General features: G+C 44.2%; 1 protein-coding gene across 1 annotated transcript; it reads left to right on the top strand.

Moving 5' to 3' along the window:
- Positions 1 to 11458: 11458 nt before the first annotated feature.
- On the top strand, positions 11459 to 16702 carry LOC140525126 (uncharacterized). The gene is made up of 6 exons (XM_072640210.1): positions 11459 to 11542; positions 11710 to 11814; positions 11935 to 12044; positions 12646 to 12766; positions 12928 to 13079; positions 15872 to 16702. Exons 1-6 carry the CDS (start codon positions 11459 to 11461, stop codon positions 15951 to 15953), a joined length of 654 nt encoding a protein of 217 aa, XP_072496311.1. The 3' UTR covers positions 15954 to 16702.
- Positions 16703 to 20853: the final 4151 nt, after the last annotated feature.

Genomic DNA, 20853 nt, shown 5'->3' with positions numbered 1-20853 from the left:
ACAACATACATCCTCTTCTGGATTTGAATTGGAGGAGTGGTAAGCAGCTAGGTGGCATAGTGGATAGAGTGCTGGACCTGCAGTCAGGAACACCTGAGTTCAAATTTCACTTCAGATACTTAATAGCTCTGTAACCCTGGGCAAGTCACTTAACCTGGCTTGCCTCAGCTTCTTCATTTGTCAAATGAGTTGGAGAAGCAAATGGTAAACTGCTTCAGTATCTCAGTCAAGAAAACACCAAATAGGGTCACAAAGAGTCAGATACAATTGAAATGACTGAACAATAAAAAGAGTTATCCACTAACTGACCAAACAAGTAAACCAAATTTCAAAATAGTGAACACTCAGTGAACATCCACAACCAGTTATGCAAATCAGCAGCAATAAAAGCAAGTGTCCACAAAGGGGAACTTGCAGATAAACAGCCATAACTAGAATGGCACTGTGCTTGCCCATCAACATACAACTATATACCAGCTAGAGTTCTCTTTGGCCACATCTAATAAAAGCATTAATGTATAGATACACAAAAGGAATGTAGTAGAACATAGTGAAAACTGGTACACTGATAAGAATTAAAAAATAAGCAATCCAAAATAAAACCTCATTCAAAACAAAATCTAATGGATAACTTCATTTGGAGGAGGAAAAATTAGAATATCATAAGAATAAACAGTCATAAGAGGAAATAATGAAATGATGCAATAAATTGCACAATTATGCAACAAAATTGAAAGAAAAATACTTAGCAAATTTAAAATGAATGGAAAAATTTTAATATAAAATAATATTCTTCAAAAAGAGACAAGGTCAGGCTAACTTCAATTCTAAACTCTAGTTATGAAGGAAAATGAATTAATATAAAATATTTTAAAAGTGAAAATTCAGAAAAATTGACATTAAAATATGTGTGCAAACAGTAATGTAGGATGTTCTGCTTAAACCCCCCCGAATAATATCATAAAATCCCAGAAGGGGGAAAAAGCATGGTTGGATATTTACTTGTAACCAGCAGATGGCGGTGCCACTTCATGCGACCTGAATTTGGCTTACTCATGACTAGCCCAGGAGTAAAATGTTCACAGTGATATGGAAATAGACAGCTATCTACAATTCAATAGATCGAGTGCTAGAACTGAAGTCAAAAAAGACTTGAATTCAAATCTGGTCTCAGACCGCACCTACCTGCCTCAGTTTCTCCATCTATAAAATGGGGATAATAAGAGCACCTACCTCCCAGGGTTGAGTGCTACATAAATGCCTGCTACTATTATGGGAGGATGGAAGAGGGGAGTGGACTTGTGTCTTCACTGTCCTCTCACTGTTCTTTTTTTTAACTTATTTTTTCCACTACCTTTCACTGTTCTTAAAGGGGCAACAACATACACCCTTTTCTGGGATTTGAATTGGAGAAGTGGTAAGCAGGTAGGTGGCTCAATGGATAGAATGCTGAGCCTGGAGTCAAGAAGACCTGAGTTAAAATCCAGCCTCAGACACTTACTAACTGTGTGACCCTGGGCAAGTCATTTCACCCTATTTGCCTCAGTTTCCTCACCTATAAAATGATCCATTGTATTTCAAATGGAGATACTGGACCAGACCTTTAAACCCAAATCGTGCTGGCTCTCATTGAGTAGCTAGTTATAATAGTAGCCTCAACTCAAGCAAATAGCAATTGTTTTCTGTTCAGGCCAGAAACTCTGAAGGTTCTCCCCTTCCAGACTGCTATCTTTATCATGGCAAATTGGGCCAGCTTTTGTCTCAATTCTCACCTAGCCCTTAGTCTTTGAGTGGGCCTGACCTTAGACAAACTGAGACCTGGGAAAGACCTGAATTTAGAAAGGTCAATGTCACCCCCCCACTGACCATTGGCAGCTGTCTTGACTTTTTTCTTGCTATTGAACTGTGATGACTCTGGAGGAGGGCATGAGGCTGCCTCACTGAAATCCAATTCATGTGCAAGTCAAGACCTGCCCTTATGATGTCACTGGCTCTCTTCTAGAGTGAAAGACAAGCAAGGACAATATATTAAGTTCTCCAGGTATTATTATTATCTTTTTATAGGGAGGAGGAAGAATAGAAGGACCATGTTTGCCTGTGGCCACAAGGTTGGAAATAGTCACATACAAGTTTTGAACAGAGATAAAACATGCTAGGTTTAGTCCTGAATTTATTATGCCATACTTTCTGTCTGCTAAGGAAAAGGAGATGAAGGCTTAGGGATCATTGAGTTAGAGCTGGAAGGAAACTTAGAAGCCATGAGTCTGACCCCTTCATACAACAGATGAAGAAACGGTGACTTACCCAGGGTCAAGAAGATGGCAAGTGCTTGACGTAGGATTCTAATTCAGGTCTTTCTGACTTTCTGACTCCAGGTCCAGAGCTCTATTCATTATTAATTAATTAATTAATTCAATAGGGGTGTAGGGTGTGTTCAGGGAGGACCAGTACCTTTGGTGTGATGGCTGCTGAGGCCTTTACAAGGCTCTTTCCACTTTTTGTGTCCACTTGTTCCACTCAACTCTTACCTGTGACTCCAAGAAGCTGCAGCATGACCAGAGGTCACACCCTGGTAAACCATTTTGCAGCTGGGCCAAACCAGGTTGAGGGTAACCAAGGGATCTCAAACCCACTGGTGAGTTAGGGGGGTGTCTATCCCAAGTGAAAACTTCCTCTGGTGGAATGGGTGGATGAGGACAATTTGTCCCAACGGCCATGAAGGCAGATGAAGCAGGCAACATAAAGCGCTTAGAGTTTGGTTAGCTACTGAAGACATCAAGGTCATCCACTGTATCCTGAGCCATTGCCAGCTATCTTGACTCTGTCCTGCCACTGGACTATGATAACTCTGGTATGCCTGCCAAAAAGAGTGAATGACAGGCTCATGACAATGTGATTGCCACTTGCAGGAAAACATCATGCCACCATCATCAATACCTGTGCTCCTACCATATTGAACCCTGATGAGGTCAAAGAAAAATTTTATGAAGACCTAAAGACCCTTATCATCAATGTGCCAAAAGAGGACAAGCTTATAGTTCTGGGTGACTTTAATGCTAGAGTAGGCTCAGACTACCAGACATAGGGAGTCCTAGGGAGGAATGTAGTTGGAAATAGAAACAGCAGTGGTCATTTACTGCTGAAGAGTTGTGTGTTGCATGACCTTCTCATCACCAACACTGTTTTCCATTTACCTAAACACAATAAAACTTCATGGATGCACCCTCACAGCAAACATTGGCATCTAATAGAATATGTGATTTTAAGGAGAAGAGAGAGATAAAATGTGAGTGTAACAAAGGCAATGTGTGGTGCAGAGTGCTGGACTGATCATAGACTTATTCTTTTCAAGCTAAGTATTCACATTCATCAAAAGTGCTGCATCCAAGGCAAAATGACTACTGGAAGAATTAATGTCAACAAATTAGAGCTCTTCTCTGAGCGTGAACAATTTGTTGCTAACTTGGAGGGAAAGTAGACCCAACACATAGTTGGCAACAGGGGAGCAGAAAAGGAGTGGGCAGCTCTCAGAGATTTGGTGTACAGGACTGCTTTTGCCCATCTGTGTCAGAACACTCTCAAACACCAAGACTGGTTTGATGAAAATGATGGGGAAATTCAGAAGCTGCTAAACAAAAAATGAGAACTCCACAGGATATACCAGCAGGACAGTTCATCCACCTCTAAGAAGGCAGCATTTTATTCCATCAAAAGCAAAATACAAGCAAAGCTTAGAGAGATGCAGGATTCCTGGCTCAGTAAGAAGGCAGATGAAATTCAGTTTTACACTGATAGTAACAATCCAAAGCACTTTTATGATTCCCTGAAAGCTATTTATGGACCAAAACCCTATGGTGCATCACAACTACTCAGTGTTGATGGAGCCACATTGATTAGTGAAAAGGACATGATCCTAGAGAGATGGGCTGAACACTTCCATAATGTTCTCAACAGACCATCATCAATCAATGCTGAGGCCATTGACCATTTACCTCAGATTGAAGTCAATCCCTCCTTAGCTGAACTTCCAACTGAAGAAGAGCTCTGAGGGCTATTAGTCTCCTTTCATGTGGCAAAGGACCTGGTGCTGATTCTACTCTGGCAAAGATTGACAAGGTAGGGGGATCATTGCTTATACAAAAGCTGACTGAAATTTTCCAGATTATATCTGGAAGGTTATCTACCACAAGTTCAAGGATGCCACCATTGTCCATCTCTGTAAAGGTAAAAGGAATAGATTGTTCTGTGACAATCACAGGGGAGTCTCTCTCTTAGTCATTGCTGGCAAAATTCTTGCTAGAATTCTTCTTAACAGGCTGACCCTTCACCTGGAAGACGGTCATATACCTGAGAGCCAGTGTAACTTCAGAAAGGACCAAGGAACAGTTGATATGGTGTTTGCTGCCTGACAACTCCAGGAGAAATGCCAGGAGCAGAACAGAGATTCGAACACAATATTTGTAGATCTGACCAAGGCCTTTGACACTGTTAGTCATGAGGGCTTATGGAAAATTAAGTCAAAATTTGGTTTCTCGAAGTTCATCAGTATTGTACATCAATTTCATGACGGCATGCTTGCCTAGGTTCTGAATAGTGGATGATGCTCTCGTGTGTTCCCAGTCACCAGTGGAGTGAAACAGGGTTGTGTGCTTGCTCCCATGCTTTTCGGCATGATGTTTTCAGCCATGTTGTCAAATGCTTTCAATGAGGATGAACACGGCATCAAGGTCAACTACTGTACTTATGGTGAGTTCTTCAATTTGAAAAGGGTACAAGCCAAGACCAAAGTGGAGGAGTGTCAGTGCATGATTTTTCTGTTTGCAGATGATTGTGTGCTCAATGAAGCCTCTGAAGCTGAGATGCAACAAAGTATGGATTAATTCTCTGCTGCCTGTGCTCATTTTGGCCTAATAATCAACACCAAGAAAACACAGGTGCTCCATCAGCCACCACCACACCATCCACATGGTGGATGGAGAAGTTTTGAATGTTGTGGATAACTTCACTTACCTTGGTAGTGTACTTTCCAGGGACGTACACATTGATAATGAGGGTGATGCATGCATTCCCTGAGCTAGCTCAGTGTTTTGGAGGCTCCAAAGAAAAGTTGGGAGAGAAGAGGTATTAGACTGCCTACCAAACTGAAGGTCTACAGAGCCATTGTGCTGACCTCATTGTTGTATGCCTGTGAAACATGGACAGTCTATCAGCGCCATGCCAGGAAACTGAATCACTTCCATTTCAACTGTCTTAGTCATTGTCGGAAGGCAAAGATTCTGAGCATCACCTGACAAGATAAGGTACTATTGAGGTTCAGTGATGCTGGGACCCCAAAATACCTGTATGCCAAGTCCTGCTTGAATGAATTTGACTCAAGACTTCTTTAAACCAAAGAAAAACAAAATTTATTAAAGATTTGCCATATTGAGTTGACTCTTAAGGAGCCTAATCATTTGTAATGCTTGTATTCACAAGCAGACCAGATAGAATCTCAGCTAGACAGAGTCTGAGCTGGATTGAATCTGAGAACGTTCATGGAGGTGAGATGGAATTTATATACAGAAAGTCCATGGGAGAGATCTAGAGATGGTCTGGTTGTCTGGGAGGAGGGTCTGAGGAAGAGCTATCAAGATTGGGATTGGGGTAACTAGTGATGTAATCCAGGGTAGGAAACGACTGGAAGAAATTGTGAGGCATCAGACAATGCAGGGCTTGGGTGCAATGTAGGTGAGGCAATCAAGAGGTGACAGGACCGCTCAGCATGATGTGCCCACATCTGAAAGGGTGCTGTGCTCTGTGAGCAAAGCAGAATTGAGACAGCACAAAGTAAATGTAGAAAGTGCAAATTTGGAGTAACCACACCAAATATTCACACAGACTATTTGTGCCCAACCTGTGGTAAAGCATTCTGAGCTCCTATTGGTCTGATCTGCCACAGAAGGACATACTGAAATTTCACTTCATCATGGTGATGTCATTTTGGTCTTCTTGGAGAATGAAGGACAATAACTAACCACCTCTGAGTTGCCCCACCTGCTTCCCATCTAAGCCCTTCATTGTCTAATACCTCCCAATTGCCTTCAGCTGTTTCCCACCCTTGATTTCATCACTAGATACCCCCAGTCTCATCAAGACCACCTCTAGATCTTTCCCATAGTCCTTCTGTATATAAATTCCATCTTGCCTCCAGGAAGGTGCCCAGATTCAATTCAACTCTATCTAGCTGAGATTATATCTGGTCCACTTATTAATAGAAGAATCACAAATGGCAAGGCTCCTTAAGTCAACACAATAGGGTGAAACTTTAATAAACTTTGTCGTGCTTTGGCAGGAAGAAGTCTTGAGTTGAATTTATTCGGCAGGACCCTGAATGTTGGTATTGTGGGGTCCTGAGCACCTCAAACCTCAATATGGTTTCCAGACCTCAACAGTATGGGATGGTGAGGAAGGGATAGAAATTCAAGATTCAGAGCTCTTGTTGGTTTCTTGACGAAAGCTATGGTGGTCTTTCTATGTGACCTTGTGAGATGTTTTCCTTTCTCACCCCTGCAAGAGGAATGAGGTAAGGGAGTTTCCTGGGTCTTTTCCAGGAGTGTTCTGAGCTTGGGCCAGCCAAGGAGGCAAAGCCAAGTCCAGGAGGGCACCTTTAGACAAAGGTGATCCCGTTCTATTATGGAAAGTAAGGCAGCTGACATGGTAATGATTTAGAAAGTCAATCAGAAACCAAAGAGTGATTAGGAGATAAGATAACCAAAGTCAACCTTCAAGTGGAATTCTGGTTGCCCCAAGGTATGGAATTTTCTGGACCCAGTGCAGCCTTCCCCTCCCCACCTGTCAGTCAATGAACAAAGATCTATGTCCCAGGTAGGGGGCTAGGTGATGGCAAGTGGACAGGTGCTCAATGGAGCTGGGACACAAAGGATGGAAGGGAGAACTGAGGAATGGAGAGCTGGGAAAGGGAGGAGGAGGAGGAAAGAAAGGAAGAGAAGGTCAGATGGATAAAGGCACAGGAGGAAGAAAGGTATGTGTGGGGTGGGCGAGCAACAACTCCCTGAATGTGATCCTGAGGTCCTTTTGAGGGTCTACAAGGTTAAACTACCTTTGTAATAATTCTAAGACGATTTCTTTTTGAATAGGGTAAATACTGATAGATAAAACCAAAAGTTCTTTGGCATATCCTTAACAATTCTAAAGCATGTGAAGGAGTTTGGAGGCCAAAACGTTTGAGAACTGCTGGCCTATAGGTTCTCTGAGCATCGTTTTTGGAACTTGCATGTTATGGGGGCTAAGTAAATGTTTGCTGAACTGAATTTCAAGACTATCACTTATTCCTTTGATTTTTGAAGCAGTTTTTCATCTTCCAGAGTTCTTTTGCATCAAGCAAACATTCCCTGGAAGAAGGAACACCTAAACCCCTTCTTGGTTAATATAGCATGTGGGGTCGTGGTGGAGGTGGGGAACAAAACCCTGTGGGAATGAGGGGAGGGTGCTGGGAGGGGACTGGAGGGACAAAGTCCTACTTTGATTATTTCACCGTTTGGGGATAAGTTCTGCCTCTCAGCACAGGTTTATAGGTGGGGTTGTGCTGGTAAATGTTTAACAACCTGCTCCATGAAAAAAAAAAGTAAAGGGATACCCTTTTAAGTTTAATCCATCTCTTTAACATATCCTACGTCATTTTCCTGAGTCTAGAAATCAACAAAATAATAAATCAGACCCTGATTTGTAGAAGCATTTTCACATTTCTGAAGTATAAATGCTCACGCTAAACCTTAATAACCACCTCTTTTGTGAGTCTGCTCAAGCATACTACTCATTGTTGTATAGGATTAACAGCTCAACTATTTTTTTTCCATGAAAGAATATACTTCATTTAAAAAAAATCTGAAAATTTTTATTGCTTTCTTTCATTTTCACATTGTTTGTATTTCCTAATCTATATTCCCTCCCCCCTTTCTCTCCCTCAGAGAGTCACCATTTCTTAAATCTGGGGTCTGTGAACTTTAAAAAAATTTATTTTGATCACTGTTGTGTCCAACTCTCCATGACTCCATTTGGAGTTTTCTTGGCAAAGATACTGGAGTGGTTTGCCATTTTCTTCTCCAGCTCATTTTCCAGATGAGGAAACTGAGGCAAACAGGGTTGAGTAACTTGTTCAAGGTCACACATCTAGTGTCTGAGGCCAGATTTGAACTCATAAAGATGAGACTTCCTGACTCTAGATCTGGTGCTCTATTAACTGCACCATGTAACTGCCCTTCAATCACTGTATTTCAATATAATTAATTTCCTTTGTAATCCAGTGTATTTTATTTTATGCATTTAAAAACAACCTTTTTGAGAAGGGATCCATAAACTTCACAAGACCATCGAAGGGACTCATGACTCATAAAAAAGGGTAAAAACCCCTCCTTAGAGTGAAGAATTTAAAAAAAGAGGAAAAAATATCTTCTCAGTAAAACTAAGACGTCAGCCAAGTCTCACCCTGTGTGCAGTATTCCGTACCCATAGTACCTCACCTCTGTAAGGAAAGACAGGAGCTGCATTTTTCTTTGTCATTATACTTTCATAGCATTCAGGCTTAATTGTTTTCTTGTTCATTCTGTTTACATTACTGTAGCCATGGTGTATATTGTTTTCCTGTCTTTGCTTACTTAATAAGAGAGTAAGGGTAGCTAACATTTATAATAAATACTCACTATTTCCAGGCACCGTGCTAAGCACTTTACAATATTACCTCATTTTATCTTTACAACAGCCATGGGAGGGGGGTATGCGCTACTATTATCATTCCCATTTTACTGATGAGGAAACTGAGGCAAACAGAGGTTAAATGACTTGCCCAGAATCACATAGCTAGTAGATGTCTGAGACTGGATTTGAACTGAGCTCTTCTTAGCTTTAGGCAGGACACTCTCTCCAGTAAAGTAGAAGTCATGCTGTGAGCATTAGGACTTCCCTTTCCTCTGTCAGGATCCCAGTGTGGGTTGCTAGTGACAGCCTCTCAGGCATATGAGCTAATGGGCACATAGGACCTCTGCTGATGGATTAACAGGTTTTTTAATGGTTAGCTCCTGGTCCTGAGGTGGGGGAGGGGGTGATACACATAGCTTCCAATAATGGGAAACTCTCTGGGTTTGACATCGGGAAGGTCTGGGTTCAAATGCAGACTTCTCAGTTACATAAACCCTGGGCAACTCACTTTGCCTCTCAGATCTGTCCTGGAAGATCCTGCCACCAGGTCACAAAGATACTGGACCATGGCCATACCTGCCTCATCTGTAAAATGGGGATACAAATCCCTGCTTCACCTACATCACAGAATTATGGGAAGAACGTGAAAACTCTCAAAGAACAACCCCAAGTAGCAGCTTAATTATATAACATATTATTAGGAGCAGTCCTGACTCAGGTGGGTACCCTGTCAGCTGAGGTTCGATAATAGGAATGGAGGTTTACTTAGCCATAGCATGGAAAGGATATTCAACAAGGATATTTCAGCACTTCTGTTGGGTAGAGGGAGCCAGAAGGTCCTCTGGTCAGCAGGGTAGGATGTGGTAACTCTCATGGTCTTGGGGCATCCTCCAAGCCTGAATACATGGGTGGGACTCTTTTTGGTCAAACACAATGGAAGGGCCTTTTTATGACCTTAGCTGACCAGGAAGCCTCATCACTGTGGCCAGAGGCTACCAGGAATCTGCCCAAGTGAGGCATGACTCAAACCATTGTCTTCTGAGGTCAATCAGATCCTGGGAACAGCTTTGTTACCTTTAGGGGAAAATGGAGCCCAATCTGTGTTGTCAGAAAGAATCCCATAACCATGTAGAATATATGGGATAAGGCCATCCAGTACAAATTCTGATGACTTGAGTGGGGCACAGGTAGATATATGATCTTGGATCTGGCTCCCCTCATTTCTGAGAGAGACTGAAATTCCAGTCTTTGTGGAGAGCAGGAGAAGGGCACCATCCTGCCAGGCAGTTCTCTATTTGGGGAGTAACAAGCAGGATATAGCATCACTGAGGCTGGATGGTCTCTGCTCTACTCTCCTATCTCCAAAAACGGTACTAGGCTGTAGTCATATCTTTCTACCACACATCAAATATCTGTAGTTTAGGGTTATAATAAGGAGTTCGGGATAAAAGCCACTTTCTCTGATTGCTCTTAAGGGCTCCTCATCAGCTTGTCTCCTTCCTACTAAATACTGGTTATATAGTTGATGAAGGAATGCATGATAGTAGATGAACTCTTTCTCTGAGAGAATTATGATCTTAGCTCAACCAGAGAGGGATAGAATGATCTCATCAGGGTGATGCCTGCTCTTAGCAGGTACTGGGACTCAAGGGCTGTTTTACTCACTTGTCTGTGCTACCAGGGAGTTCACAGCTGCCTCCCTCCACTTTCAAAGCATTTGCCTCCTGTGCCTGCACATGGTGATGTTGTCAGCTCAGAGATCTCTCAGCCAATCAGACATCACACCTCTCATACTCAGCTCACAGCATCACAGGGCTGTCACTTAGAAAAACTACCACAGACTTGGGGTAGAAGAAGGACTGGCAGGTGGTCTTTCTGTAGCCTGAGGCGACGGAGAGCTTTGAGGACTAATAAAGAGAAGAAGTGGAAGGAAAGAAAACAGTGCTGGATTTGGTGTGTGAAGTCCAAGTCGTCTGCTTTCTATCTGAGTACCCCCTGGGCACATCACATTTCCTCTGTCCTCTGTATGATAAAAAGGCCTGAACTGGATGATTTCTAGAGTTTCTTCTGGCTCTAAATCCAATGTTGACTCTTAATTCTGAAAGCCTGGGAAGAGATCATAGAATTCTAGTTCTACTGTGACCATGTATCCAACCCCCTCATTTTAAAAATGGGGAAACTGAAGACTGGTGACTTAGGATTTAGAGCTGGAAGTTTAGAAGTCATCCAATCCAACTCCTTTATTATAAAGACAAGGAAACTGAGGCCCATGGACCCTGGCAGTCCTTTAGTTTCCTGAGTGAGGGGCAAGGTTTTTTAGGAGGGAAGGAAATAACCAAAATCTAGGGGTACACACAACTCTCAGGGTCAGGGTATGGAAAATCTGGTCTTATTCCCAGAGTCCCAAGCAGGTGCCCACTTGATGACATGAAGAGCACAGTGTAGACCTTCTTACAATATCCTCCTCTTTGCTTCCCCCTAAGCAACCTGAAATTCCCCTTTAGAGATTCGTTTGCTTGGTGTGGGGCTTGTGCTTTCGGGTTTCGAAGAGCCTCCTATTACAGAACCTTTTGTTGTAAGAGGAACATTAGCTGAGCTGAATGAATGGGACAAGGTGTGTATCTAAGGACTGAGGGGGAGTGACCATAAAGCACTGGTGGAGGGCCAGCCTTGGGGCCTGGCCTAGACGGGGTGGGGTAGAGCTAGGGGAGAGGGCAGGGGTGGGGCCCTAGTGACTCTATCAGGAAGTCAGGGTCAAAGGACCATGTATTTCCTCAGTCTCACCCTGAAAGTAGGAACCTCAGGTCTTGGGAAGCCTTCCCCTAAGTTAGCCTTGACTCGTAGGAGGGTAAGTATTCTTCCCCATAGGGGGAGGGTTCTGCTGCTACCTGGGTTCTAGGTGGTAGGGGGTGTGGAAGATGGCTTAAGGAAGTTTCCCCCCCCCCCCAGGGAAATTCCTAGAAGAAAGCTGGAATGGGAGGGACAGGGTCACAGTGACAACACCCCCTCTCCTAGAAACAGCTCTGCTGGCTGCCAGAGACACCGAGAGAACAGAAAGACAGTAGGCTGGTGGATCCCACAGGACCACAGGAAGACAGGAAGACCCCAGGGCAGAGTCAGGTAAGAAGCTCCCCACAACCTGAGACCCTCAATCCCTTCCCAGGACCCTTTTGGCTGTTTCCACCCTATCTTTCTTTATTAATCCCCTATCCTAATCCTATCCCTCTCATTCCCTTGCAGCTGAGCCAACAGCTGCTGGTGACCAGAGCCCTGGGGGAGGCCGAGGCAAAGACTGCCCTGGAGCAGGTCCTGGAGCAGGTCACCCAGGAACGTGATGACGCCATAGCAAAGTAAGGGGCAGGGTAGTGAGCCCTGGTGGGCTTTGGAGGGAGGAGGCTCCAGATGAAGAGCTGGGCATTGACAAGATAAAAAATTCTCTTGGCTTTCTGACCAAGCTCCTCCTTCTATTCCTTCCCAAACCCCCAAGACTGGAGGTGTTATCTGCTTGCTAGGGAGATCTTAGAAGACATCCTCCCCTGTTTTCAAAGTTCCTTTTTTCAGAGAAATTATGACTAGAAATGATTAAGATTCCCTCTACTTACTTCCCAATCAGCTGAAAATGAAAAAATTCAAATGTTTGGGATTTGAGTTTTGAGATCTCTCTCTGAGTATTCTGTATCAAATCCAGTTTGAAACTCACTCAGGAAGGTGAAAGATTTTTAGCGAAATAATTTCCCCCTCTGGGCTTTGATTTTCCTATTTGTAAAGCAAAGGGTGTGAACTCCAAGGCCGCACCTCAGGTCTCTTGTCTGAATGGTGGCTGAATGACAGCTCCATGGTGGAATTGCCCCCAGCCTCCATTTACTCTGACTCCCCCAGCCCCAACCTGAGAGATAAGCCCTAAGCACTAGCATGGGGCTGAGGCCTGATCCTCTCTCCCTCCCCCCAAAGGAAGCTGGCAATAGAAGCTGAACTGGGCATCTGCAGAGACAAACTCCAAGCTGTGGAGAAGCAGCTGCTGCAGGTGGTGAAGGAAAAGCTGATGCTGATGGAGGAGGTGGAGGCCTGGAAGGTAGGAGAGGCCTATGGGCACAGTAGTTTGTGTGTAGGGGGGGAAGGTAGATGCCAATAGACGGGTGGTTCCTTCACTCCAGAGTGCACCCATGACAGGATTTTGTGCCACCATGCCTGGGCAGACCCTCTACTCAACTACTGTCTCCCTCTCTTCCCCAGGATGATCTACAGGAGCTGGTCAGCAGACAGATTCAAAGCCAGATGCAGAGAGAAGGGAGTGATCCCTGGAGGGGCAGAGCCCCTGCCTCAGGGTTCAGAACCCAGCCAGGCCTAACCACCCACTTCTCCCAGTGGCAATGGAGACGGCGGAGGTGAGAGCTCAGCAAATGCTGGTGGAGGGCAGGAAAAATAGTTTTATTCAATAAAATCTGAAATCCTGGCTGTGGTGTCCACTCAGAATCAAAGGGGAGAACCTAGAGAAAGATATTGTGATCTGAAGGGTCACAGGACCAGGTTCTGAATTTGTCTTTACTCACAGTAGAGCCCTGTCCACCCCCCTCACCTATTCCCTACCTCTTTCTTCTTTCAGTTACAGGCCTTTCAAACTCACCCCAGGGACTGAGGCTGGCTAGGTCTCCCCTTGGGAAAGATCCTTAAGTCCTAGGGCCCTTTGAGTGTTTGAGGAGTGAGGTAGAGAGAGGAAACAGTTTCTGAGGCAAGAAATTTCAGATTCCTGCTGTGAAATCTTGGGGTTGGTCATTGTGGATTCATTGGACAGGCCCTGGGTCAGATAGGATCTGAGTTAGAGGGAACATGCATTTGACCTCAAAGTGGTGACAAGAGGAGAGAGAATTAGAGGAAAAGACATAGACAGAAGGAGATTCAGGAATAAGGTAGATATGGGGGTATGTAGGGATGGAGAAGAATTAGAGAAAATGAGTTAGAAAGCTACAGAAGACATAAAGAAGGAGTTCTGAATGAGTTAAGGAACAATCTCCTTTCAGAGCTGAGGGGACTCTCCCCTCCCAAACTCCAAAATAAACTGAACCTTGATTGCTCCAAACCTTGGTGATGGAGATCCCACCTGGGGCCCAGGATCTGTGAGGCCAGATGTGTTCCTCCACTCTGTGGTCCAGCCTTACTGGATGCAGGAGAAGGTGATACCTCAGAGGTGAATGTGGGGCCAGGAGAGGGTTTCTGGAGCTGGAGGTGGTCCCTAATTTTATCTCTTTACTGGGACCAGACTTCAACGCTGACCATTATAAGTCCTACCTGTCGGCTTCCACCAGATTGGTGAGAAGGAACAACTCTGTCCTGGAGAGTTAGGTGGGTTGATGGAGATTGGTATCCTGGCTCAGCTGTTGCTTGGACCTTGGACCTTGAGCCCTCCTTCATCATCTTTGACCAGATCTAGGTCCATCTCTTTCCAAGCTCCAGTCCAGCTTAGCAGAACTTGGAATTCCTTTCCTAGCCCTCTCCCTACTCTATTCTGGTTCAATACCTACACTTGTGATTATGTGTCCTCCCTATACCCCTCCCACATTCCCTCTCCGCTACCTTCCGGTTTGCTGCCCTGAGGTCTTACGTTTCCTCTCCTCTCCTTCTCATGACCTCAAACTCAAATATTTGTCCTGTTCAGTCCATCTCCATATTTATGTAAAGCCCAGAGAGGGGGAATGATTTACCTTCAAATCTTTGACTTTCTTACATGAACTCAAGCTGGATTTGATAAAAATTGCAAGCATGTATACCTCTGAAAGTATATGTTGAGTATAGGATTATTGACTCAGACACCAATGGATGCCCTTTTGAAGGCTTTTAAGGGGTCACTGATGCCACCCCTCACGTGCAAAGTGGACCATGATAAAGTGGTAACATTCAGGAGGCAGTTCCTCAAACCTAATCTTGAACCCAGAAATCCCCTATTGCTCAGTACCCACAATTTCCAATCCAGTAAGACAGTAGGGAGAATGGTACATAGGAAATTCTGCTCTATTCCTACAGGATGACATTTTCTGCTTCCCACCCCAGTGAGGACTCTATTCTGACACCATGACCTATTTTTTTAGGATATGATGGGTCCCTGACACTGATTGTGGGAATATGGGATGCTCCTGACTGTGGAGAAAGTTGGTGTTCTAGTGGGTCAACCACATCTGCAACACCAAGACCATGGCTATGTGGCCTCCTCTCATTCTGTTTTTGAGGAAGATGCAGAGGACTAGTCTAAGCTGAGGCAGGACAGCTTGCTGGTCAGTGCTCATGGCCTGGAAGCAGCTGGAATTGTGGCTTTCTTTATTTCTGGGCACCCACAATCAGCACCCAGGGACAGCAACTTGGAGTTATTGTTCTCCCCCAAGTCCTTCCCCCTGTTGGCCCCTCCCCATCCTGTGGTGCTGACCCTAGTGCATGAGTGTTGGGTGAAGGGTCACACTAGTTCCTTCAAGTCAATATTAAGTGCTTAGCATGGGAAAGTGCTGGGCATACAAAGACAAAATAAAAAGCAGTTCTTACCCTCAAGGAGCTTACACCCTATGGGAGGGGCAGTAAATATTAGAATCAGGATTTGAATCCAGATCCTGTGGCTCTAAATCTATCTTGTTGCCTCTTTCCCTGACTTTGGGTTTCTTTCTCTTCTACCCCCATTCCCCCCCCCCCCCCCCTTATCCTCTGGCATCTCTGCTCCCAGTTACAACTGTTGAAGAGATCTGAAAACCTCATTCACAGAGTGAGTTCTCAAACCTTGAAGGTATGGCACAATTTGAGGGGCCTCTACCATTTTAAAAAGGAAAGGAGAATTGTCATGGTTGAACCCAAGAGCAGAAGCTTGTGGAAGGAAGGTCAGCTTGCTATGTATGTGCAATCAAAGAAAGTCTGGGTAGGAAGGACCTCAGAGATGGTCTAAACCAAGGTTCAGGCAGCTTTGCCTTTGAGACCCTGGGTAAGTCACCTAATCTCCATCCATTGCCTTATCTTTGCAATGGGCATAATAATGCTCATACTACCTAGTTCACAAGGTGGGATCAGTAAACCACTTGGAAACTTGTAATTATTAAGCCCAAGAGGCTTGGGGAGCAAGACCATTTTGTAAAAACAGTGTGTGTATATTGGTTAGAGTCTACATAATGGCAATCACTTTGTGTTTACTCTGTATATTTTGTAGGAGAGGCAGTGAGCTGAAGCAGATGGAGAACTGGCCTCAGAGTCAGGAAGAGACGGCTTCCAATTTTGCATCTGAGATATAATAGTCATATGACTGGACAAGTCATCCCCTTGGTGCCCTCAGAAGATTGCAGATGAAATGTGGCAGAGCAGGCTCAGATCTGCATTGACAGAAGGAATTTCCTCCTGGAAACTTCCCCATGGCTAATGAAGTCGCAGAACGGGTCTCCCCAGAATGATCTTGGGCAATGCAAAACCACAACCTGAGGCCAAGAAAGCCTGGGATCTTAAACAGAGAGCTGGAAGGAACCTCAGGAGCACCTACTTAAATCCACTTCACGTGCAAGGCAAGACATCACCCCTGTGATGTCATCAGTCCTCTGAAAATGAAGGGTGAACAACAACTACGTTAACCCCTTTGTCCAAGGTCACCATGTAGGAATGTGACAGGTAGGATTTGAATCTAGGTGAATCACTTGATAAACATTTATTAAACATCTACTGTGAGTCAGAGACCATGCTAGGCACTGGACAAGAGGCATTGGATGACAAGAATGAAGCAGTTCCTTTATGTAGAGGGTTTACATTCCATTTTGTGAGATCATAGGACCATAAATTTAGAGCCAGGAGGAGCTTTAGAAATCATCAAGTCCACCGCTCCCCATTTTATAGATGAGGAAACTGAGACTGGGTCATGGTTATAAGTATGATAGGCATCTATGGTCTTCCTGCCATTCACCTGAATGTGTCAAAACTCCCTAGAGTATCTGAATCAGACTAAAATGGAATTGGGAAATGTGGAACAAAATAAATAAAAATACAATGCAACATAGATAGTATTAACTTGTGGTTTTCTAAGTCAGTATGTAGCTTTCTATTTTGACCCTACTGCTCCAAATGGTCAAGATCAGGGCTCTTTCCACTGTACCAAATTGTCTCCTGCTAGAGGAAGGCAAGCCAGAAAACTGGGTGGACTCTATGGGGGATGTAGGGGAGGTCCTGGACAAGAGGCGTTGGATGAGAGGTCATGGATGGGCTGCTTGCTTTCTGCACCAGACAGAGTACTCACATAGATGAAATCAGACTCATCCAGGCATTAACATAAGACTTTGGGCAAATCACTTCCCTTTGCTGAAAGGAGACAATTGTACTAGATGATCTCTAAGCCCCCTCCTATCTCTAACAGTTTATGATTCTAATCCTAATGCCTGTACTTTAGAGGAGGGAATAAATCCAGAGAGGGAAAATTACCTTATCAGTTTCTCAATCACACAGCAGATTTTGGTGGCAGATGGTAGGACTAGATTCCAGGTTCTCTGACTCCTCAGCTCTGACAACTCCCAGGGCAGGATGTCACAGTGTGTCTTGCCTCTTACCTTGGGGAAGCATAGAAGGCTCAGACTTGAACCACACCTGAACTTAAAGGAAGTGGCAGAAAATGTTAGACAGTAGTAGTTGGGTATTATTGATTTGGAAGGAGCATGGACTTGAAGATTCTACAAACAGAGCTGTAGGAAGGGGAGATTTGCTGGATTTACGTGTAATAAGGGTGTTCATGAAGTCCTCCTTCCATGTGCTCTGCATGTATGCAGCTGAGCTGCTTCCAGCGGTCCTATGTGCTCCAGCTCAGGACTGAAGCCTGCAGCTATTTGAAGGCTACCATGCATACATGGGACCAGAACTGGTCCACTTGACTCTGGAGAGTGAGACTAGGAACTATGGGTAGAAATCATACAAGATCAAATTTAGGCTTTTGTAGAACATTCAAGACCAAGACCAGCTATCTCATTATGGAATTCATAGAATGATGGCATCTAGTGCTGGAAGGTGACTCAGAAGACATCAAGTCCAACTCCCACTATTTTGTATATGAGGAAACTGAGGCTCAAGGAGGAAACTTGCCCTGTGTTGTAGTGACTCATAGGCTCATAAAAGCCTTAAGTATGGAGTCGTAAGGGACTTCAGAGGTCACCTAGTCTAGCCCCATCATTTTGTTGTTCAGTCATTTTCTGGTTACGTCTGATTCTTCATGACCTAGTTTGGGGCTTTCTTGGCAATGATACTGGAATGATTTGCCAGTGCCTTCTCAAGCTCATTTGATAGATGAGGAAACTGAGACAAACAGGGTTAAGTGAGTTATCCAGGGTCACTCAGCTAGTAAGTGTCTGAGGCCACATTTGAACTCAAGAAGATGAGTGTGACTCCAGGAGCTCTATCCACTGCATCACCTAGCTGCCTCATCAGAGAAGGAAATTGTGACTCAGGTGAATGAAAAGACTTGCCCAACACATGAATAGTAGCTATCAGAGGCAGAATTCAAACTCAGGTCCTTTGATGCTAAACTCAGAACTCTCTATCTGGTCCACTATATTGCTTCCCAAGCAAAGGCTGGGTGACTATGGTGGTAAGAGATTGTCTGGTTCGACTATATTACTGCCATTTGCTTAAAAATGGGTGTTTGATAATAGCACCTTATTGATGAATCCCTGGGAAAATTTGATTGCATAACTTGTCCTGGGGGATGCTTGTGAGATTCTCTTCTACAGTTCCTTGGAATAGCTGGCTGCTGCGGTCCCTGTTGATGCTGACGTTCTGAATTCTGGCAGAATCCAGGTGAATGAAAAACCAATAAATAAACAAAAAAAGGGTTATCACATGGTCACCTTCCTACATAACAGATTTGACTATCTCCCTACCCAGTTCAAACGAGTTTTCAGTGGCTTCCTAGGGCAAAGACCCCGTTATTCTGGTCTTTGTAACCCCCAGAACCTTGGACAGCGTCTTTCCTACCGTAGGTGTTGAACAAATGTTTTTCCTTGAATTAAACATACAAGCTCCTTACCTTTTATTTATTTATTTATTTTTTATGCCCTCCTGGCTCTCTTTAGTTTTCCAGCTCTATTTCTCACACTCCACATTCACATTCGAACTGGAGTGTGTTATTAACCATGTCTCAGACTCAGTATTCCATCCTCTACCTTGGGGCAGTCATTCAGGTTGTTTCCCCCTAGGTGGAAGGCATCCCCCTTTTGGGATCTTTATTTAAGGCTCAACTTCTTGTCTGTAGCCTTCCTTTAGGGTCTCTCCCTTCCCCTGGCCCTCACATAGTCTTTCTATCTTCAAATTATTCTGTATTTGCTTATCTGTGTAAACAGACATGCCTACCAGACAATGTGATCTCTTGGCCTCTGGCTAGGCTCCTTTTGTGTCTTTGGATCCTTGGAATTTTGTGCTTTGTCCTTTGTAGGGGTTTAAAACCTCACTGAATTTAACAAACTGCAAATAGGAAGACAGTATTGCTAAGTTAAGTTGTTAAGTTGTTAAGGGAGAGTAGTCTGAAGCCCTGAGTTCTTGTCTTGGCTCTGCCTCATGCTAGGTCACCTCTTATGTGGACTGTTACAATAGCCTTCTAAGTGGCCTCACTACTCCCTCCAGTCCATCTTCCACTCAGCTGCCAAAATGATCTTCCTAAAGCACAGGTCTGACCAAGTCACTCCCCTACTCAATAAACTCCAGGGGCTCCCTGTTACCTCCAGGATCAATCAGAAACTTGTCTGTTTGCCATTTAAAGCCCTTCATAACCTTGCTTCATCTTACCTCTGCAGTCTCATTAGATCTTACTCCTTTTCATTTACTCTAAGAGTCCAGTGAAACTAATATTGTTTCACATATATTCTCCTATTTCTGTTTCTTTGACTCCATGTCTGAAATATTCTCCCTTGTTCATTCTACCTTTTAGAACATCTAGTTTTGTTTAAAGCAAGCAGACTTTCCTGGTTCCCTCTCACTGCTGGTGCCTTCTCTCCCCTAAGCAATCCCCAGATTGCCTTCCATTTATACTGGTACATACATGGTTGTTTGCACATTGTCTCTCCCATTAGAATGTGGGTTCCTAGAGGAGGCAGAAGTAGTCATTTTACATCACATCCCCTGATGGGGCACAGATAGGATTGGGAAAGATGCCAGGCTGATCACTAGGGGCAGAAGAGTTGGGTTTTAGCTACTGATCCACCACTGACTGACTGCATGATCCCTTCTCTGGGCCTCAGTTTCCCACTCTGCAAAATGAGGTAGTTGACTAGGTGATCTTTAAAGTCCCAGCTCTTCACCATTTGATAACTCTAAGGCAGGGGTTCATAGAGCTTTTATTTGTGGCAGCAGGCTTCTGAAGTCTGTGGACCACTCTTCAGAATAGTGCTTTTAAATGCATAAAATAAAACATATAACATTATAAAGAAAGGCAATTCTATCACAAAAAGATGTTATTATTTCCCCCATCCAAGTTCGGGATTTTTCTGAACTTTATCCATGGACCCCAACTTAGGAACCCCTCCTCTGGCTAGATGGGCTGTCAGAAGGTTGTTGGCATCAGAGAGAGCCTCATCCCTCCTGTCCCCCCTACTCTAGAGTGCCTCCCACTAAGACAAAGCAAGGATGAATGGGACTCAGGAGAAAGGGGAGTGAGGCAGCTTCCTGGAGGTCATGGAAATGAGGATGTGGAGCTCCTAGCTTTGTTATTGGGAAACGCGGCCTGCAGTCAGGAGTGTGAGTGTGGAAAGTCAGTTATATAAGATGATTTTTTACTACTGAGTTGCTTTCTTTTTTTTGTATAGATCTCTTGGGAATGGAGTGAAGGAGCCTGGGGGTGAGATGAAATGCCATCCCATTTCCTTCTTTTGCCTCCCTCCCATCTCTAGCACAAAGGAACGAATAAATGAATGAAAAGCCCTCATCAAAGGCTTACTACAGGGAAAGCACTGTGAGAAGCTTTAGGGATACAAATATAAAAGATCACCTCTTCCCTTATGGATCTCACCTTCTAAACCAGAGAGAAAGTGGTGGTAGAGGAGGGAATTTTGGTCTGGGGAGTCGCAAACGTAGCAAAACTGAACCAAAACCAGGCTGTGACATCTCCCCAATAAGGTTGTAGGGGGACCCTGAGTGGGTGGGAGTACTTCTTCTCTCATGCCATCTTACTGATTT

This window comes from Notamacropus eugenii, chromosome 2, assembly GCF_028372415.1.
Source record: "Notamacropus eugenii isolate mMacEug1 chromosome 2, mMacEug1.pri_v2, whole genome shotgun sequence".
NCBI lineage: Eukaryota > Metazoa > Chordata > Mammalia > Diprotodontia > Macropodidae > Notamacropus > Notamacropus eugenii.
This window is presented reverse-complemented; position numbering and strand designations above follow the sequence as displayed.